Source organism: Arachis hypogaea, chromosome 10 (assembly GCF_003086295.3).
Source record: "Arachis hypogaea cultivar Tifrunner chromosome 10, arahy.Tifrunner.gnm2.J5K5, whole genome shotgun sequence".
Lineage (NCBI taxonomy): Eukaryota > Viridiplantae > Streptophyta > Magnoliopsida > Fabales > Fabaceae > Arachis > Arachis hypogaea.
Window position 1 is genome coordinate 93,787,366 of NC_092045.1, and position 5,082 is coordinate 93,792,447.

General features: G+C 37.4%; 1 protein-coding gene across 2 annotated transcripts; it reads left to right on the forward strand.

Moving 5' to 3' along the window:
• The first annotated feature begins 422 nt into the window (after positions 1 to 422).
• LOC112715965 (two-component response regulator ARR14) lies at positions 423 to 4,522 on the forward strand. 2 transcript variants are annotated; one of them, XM_025767806.3, is made up of 6 exons: positions 423 to 1,447; positions 1,544 to 1,690; positions 1,974 to 2,372; positions 2,487 to 2,563; positions 2,669 to 3,886; positions 4,165 to 4,522. In XM_025767806.3, the coding sequence occupies exons 1-6, from the start codon at positions 1,318 to 1,320 to the stop codon at positions 4,234 to 4,236; spliced, it is 2,043 nt and encodes a 680-aa protein (XP_025623591.1). In that variant the 5' UTR covers positions 423 to 1,317; the 3' UTR covers positions 4,237 to 4,522. The 2 variants fall into 2 exon arrangements, with proteins under 2 accessions (XP_025623591.1, XP_025623592.1); XM_025767807.3 differs by having other exon boundaries at positions 549 to 1,447; positions 2,669 to 3,945.
• The last annotated feature ends 560 nt before the right edge of the window (positions 4,523 to 5,082 follow it).

The window sequence follows — 5,082 nt, forward strand, 5'->3', positions numbered from 1 at the left end:
AAAAATACCTCTTTGCCAAAAAAATAATCCCGGCGGGGAAGCCCGTTCGACCCCGCCAAAACACGTGGTTTAAGCAGTACAGGTTAGATGGGCTTTTGTTCTTTAGCAGTCCTAATTTTTCAGTCCGACCTACCTTTTTTATCAGGTTATACGGATTGGCCCGGCAGATTTAACTCCATTTGTCAGTCTTAGGTCCATGACGAATTAATCATTATCATGTCGGATTTCGAAATATCAAAAAAACCAAAAAAATAAATAAATAAAAAAGAAAGAAAAAAGAAGAGGAAAGTAATAAATCAATTCAACAATTTAACATGCAATTTTAAGTGATGATACTAATAATCATTTAAAGGTAAGAAAATGAATTTATTCTGCTTTCTATCATATTACATAAAAGATTAAAACAAATGTAAGTAGAAGTTAATCAAGTTATAGAAGTCATTTTCTATCCAAACAGTGTCCAACGAATGGGAAAATATTCTGATTGGATTCGGTTCTCCACTTTTCCAGTTTACGTTTAAGCGCGTGACAAGCACGCGCTGGTTTTTGCCTCATTCATTCCTTGGCTGCACCACAAACTTTGAATTGCATATTTGCATCATCATCAGCATCCACTTCCCTCTGATTCTTTCTACATGCCTGTGCCAAAGTTGAAAGATGATGGGGCCTAATACCATTATAGATTGTTCATAATAATAATTTAAACTGTTTTAACATCTGCTAGTAATTAATATTTGAGGAGAAAAAAAGAGAAATATTAGATTTGAGGAGTAAATTGAGGAAATTAAATCCAGATAAATATATGAATTATATTTGGTAATATTATATAGTATAACGTTTAATGTGCACAAATTAGGTAACTAATTATTTAGATTCCTTGTTTGATAGTTGATAAAATTTTATGAATTTCACAGTGATGGATGAAAGCATCATCTTCATTTTCATCAACTTCTCATCACACTTAATAATAATAATCAAATTTTGAATTTATCTATGATTGTTATACAGTCCAATTTTCCATAGATAGTTACCTGTTTCTTTCACTTTCTGATTCCACAGCTTCACACACATTCACAGGCACATATATATGCACAAAAAGACACAAACCTTTTCATTAACTTGTTTCCTTTTTTTTGTTAGTCTTTGGTTCTCACCCTCTTCTTTTCCTTATATGCCTATTCCTTCAACAATAAAAATCCAATTTTTATTCTTTTTGACCAGTGTTTCCCCTCCTCTCCTCCATTTTGTTCTAGATCCATAAAAGCAAGAAGCTTTATCGATAACTCTGGTTCGTTTTGTTAGAGGAAAGAAGAAAAGATGACCATGGAGAATGGTGTTGATGATAGCAGTGATCAGTTCCCCAAAGGAATGCGTGTTCTTGCAGTTGATGATGACCCCACTTGCCTAATGGTTCTAGAAACTCTTCTCAGAAGATGTCAATATCATGGTTAGCTTCCCTTTTCTTTTGATTCTTGCTTTGTTCTACTAGATTTTGTCACATAATAATAACAGATAGATTGGATGGTTGATGGTGTTCTTGCAGTTACCACAACTAGCCAAGCAATAAAGGCATTGAAGCTGTTGAGAGAGAACAAGTTTGACCTTGTAATAAGTGATGTGCACATGCCAGACATGGATGGATTTAAGCTTCTTGAGCTTGTGGGACTGGAAATGGACCTACCTGTCATAAGTATGTGGGGATTTCTTAGTCTTAATGCCAATCTTCACCAATTCATTCTTGCCCTATTTTTTATATGATTATCAATCCAATTAGTTACAAAGTTAAAAACCAATAATTAGGGTTTGGTTTTCTAGTTTTTTTGTGTAATAGGGTTAGTCCTTTTCATTCTAAATATTAAACTAAGATAAGGAGGTCAAGCGTTAATTAAAAATCTGTTTCAAGTTATTTTCAATTGCTTTTGAGTGATTGTGTGGCAAACATTTGATGGGTATGAAATGTTTGTTGAATATAGTGTTGTCCGCAAATGGTGATACAAAGCTTGTGATGAAGGGGATTTCTCATGGAGCTTGTGATTATCTACTAAAGCCTGTGAGAATTGAAGAGCTCAAGAACATTTGGCAGCATGTGATTAGGAGAAAGAAGTTTGATTCGAAGGAGAAGAACAAAACCAGGAACTCCGACAAGCCTAGTTCGGAGGGCGGCAATGTGCTAGGCTCAGCAGGAACAGGAAATTCAGAACAAAATGGGAAGCTGAATAAGAAAAGGAAGGATCAGGATGATGAAGAAGATGAGGAGCAAGATAATGGCCATGACAATGAGGATCCTTCGGCCCAGAAGAAGCCTCGTGTTGTTTGGTCTGTGGAGCTTCACCGCAAGTTTGTTGCTGCTGTTAATCAGTTAGGCATTGACAGTATGTTGTTCAGCTATAATTTTACTCTCATTTCATCAATCAGGATATGACTATTTTGTTCGGAATTATTATGATGATTTTCCCATTGCTGAAATAATGTTGTTTACTTGGCAGAGGCTGTACCTAAGAAGATTCTTGATTTGATGAATGTTGACAAACTGACGAGGGAAAATGTGGCGAGCCATCTCCAGGCAATTTCTGTTGCCCTTTATTATTATTTCTTTTTGGTATAGTTTAATATAACATGAACCTTGTCATCATTTGCATACTATTTACCGGTTACACATTGTCTGTAGAAATATAGGCTTTATCTGAAACGAATCAGCTGTGTAGCGAACCAACAGGCGAATATGGTGGCGGCCCTAGGGAGTGCAGATCCATCCTACTTGAGAATGGGTTCTCTGAGTGGCGTTGGACATTTGCAAGCATTGAGTGGCTCGGGACAGTTTCCTAACAATGCTTTCAGGTCCTTTCCGCCGAATGGGATGGTTAGCAGACTGAACACTCCTGCTGGATTGAATGTGCATGGATTCCCTTCTTCAGGAGCATTTCACTTGGGTCAATCACAGAATCTAAACAGCTCAACTGTTGAGCAGCTGAAGTATCGGTCGTCCATTGTTCCTGTTAATCAGAATGGTGTTCATGGAATGCAGGTGCCTATGGGGCTTGATCCATTGCAACACAATAAGGGTGTTATTCCTGTTCAGAACTTGACCACTGGTATTGATGCTAAAACAAATTTTCCTGTCTCAAATAAACTCCCGGATCCACAATCAAGAGTAGCATCCGGCGCGCATCCCCCGCTTCTTGGTAGCTCAAACAATGCCTTGATGTTGGAAGCACGGCCACAAGACACACAAGGGGTTTTAGAATACGAAAACTTATCTTCTTCGGTACCTTCCCAACATTCAGAACTCCCATTCTCTTTGCTGGATCAAGGTAGATACAGTGATAATTGGTCTAGTGCTGTGCAATCATCTGGGATCCAGACCGGTTCTTACCCTTCAAGCGAAAGTTTTAGACAGACGGCAATACCTGCTACAGATAACATGGCTTCTTTACCCTTGCAAGAAGGGAATCTGAGTGTTTCTTCATCCATCTCTTTGCTGCCTAACCAGTCCTACAATTCGTTGATAGATACACACTCCCAAGCTGTGATTTTAGCTAATAGAACTGGTCATGTAAGCAATAGTGATGTGCCATTTCAAGGTTGGGATGATCGCAATGAAGATGCTAGCTACCATTCAAATGCTGTTTGTAACACAATAAACACTGTGGCCCCAGGTTCGAGTTCTGTTGGTCACACAACAATAAACTCAACCTTACACAGAAACTTGGAGTTTAATTATGGTGATAGCTTGCAAATGAAGCGCGATGCGATGACAAAGTTAGCGAAAGGGACCTCATTGAAACCGCATCAGGTGAATATCATGAACCAGCAGAAGTCTCAGCAGGGTAACTTCTCTAATAATGTTGGTTCCCTGGAAGACTTGGTCAGTTCAATGATGAAACAGGTAACAACATCTATGCATTATAGTGAAGATTGAAGGATCCCTATAGAAGTTTGCTTTTGGTTCGTATTTCCCTACATGAGACTTAGTAATATTCTGTTTCTTTTGCTTCTTGTTTCCCTATAAAGCATATCTATGCAAATTTCAAGTCATTTTTACCCCTAACTAAATATACCCTTAATTTGTAATAGATTAAAATGTGCCACGGATTTCATTAATTTGGCTAAGAATAACTAACTGCCAGTATGCTGACATATTCAGTGTGTGTTGGTGTGATGCAGGAGCAAGATGAGATGAAAATATTGGATGGAGGCTTCATTTGTGATAATTATTCTGGTGGCATATCAATGTGAGAGCAAGTTTGACAAGTACATATATATGCCATTCTTGTTAGTGAATTTCGTATTGTGACGGGGTTATCGGTCATCATGTTTAAACAGTTTTGTCTTTGTATCTTTCTTTCCGTAGGCTGTAACTTGTCTTAGGTTTCTTTCTTTTTGTTAAGGGCTTTCTGTTGTCGTTGTCCATTCCCGACAATATGCCTTAATGGAGTCGGTCATGTCGTTGAAAATTTCCTAGAAGATTTGTTATTGGTCCATAAATAAGAATAAGATGATGATTACAATTAAAGACAAGAAAGACGGGTTCATTCCCCTATATATATGTTTTGGTTTTGGCCTGCTAAACTAAATGGGATTCATGTCATTAGGTAAAGAAAAAGAAAAAAGATAGATACAGATAATAATATGGTTACACTTTGACATGACAGAAGAAATGTTTTCCTACCGACAATAACAACAATAGCTACCAATGTTATGATATGATATGATCTGAGTGACCTTTCCACCACGTGCCATAATCTCAGCCATTTACAAATCGTTGACATCTATTGCAGCGTTTGTTGACATTCCGTACCCGCGAATCGTTCCACTATGTTCATCCTTTTGTACTAACTCAAGGTTGGTTCGTTCAAGCTTACATGAAATCAATGCCCACTTTTCTTGGTTTGATATACTTTTATCTTTAATAAAAATGGATAACACATTCTGTTGGTACGGAATTTCGACCAGTCGTGAGGTTGACTAATATAAACATTGATTGTATTATATGAATAGAGTATCATAGCAGTGGAGTTGAAAGAGTATCATAAAACCAAATCATACATGGTTATGGGAAAGAGATTACGGGACTTTGAGACT

Coding starts and splice junctions, on each gene's coding strand:
- LOC112715965 (XM_025767806.3), top strand. CDS start 1,318: ATGACCATGGAGAATGGTGTTGATGATAGCAGTGATCAGTTCCCCAAA. Junction 1,691..1,973: donor AATGGACCTACCTGTCATAA/GTATGTGGGGAT, acceptor TGTTGAATATAG/TGTTGTCCGCAAATGGTGAT. Junction 2,373..2,486: donor TAATCAGTTAGGCATTGACA/GTATGTTGTTCA, acceptor TTTACTTGGCAG/AGGCTGTACCTAAGAAGATT.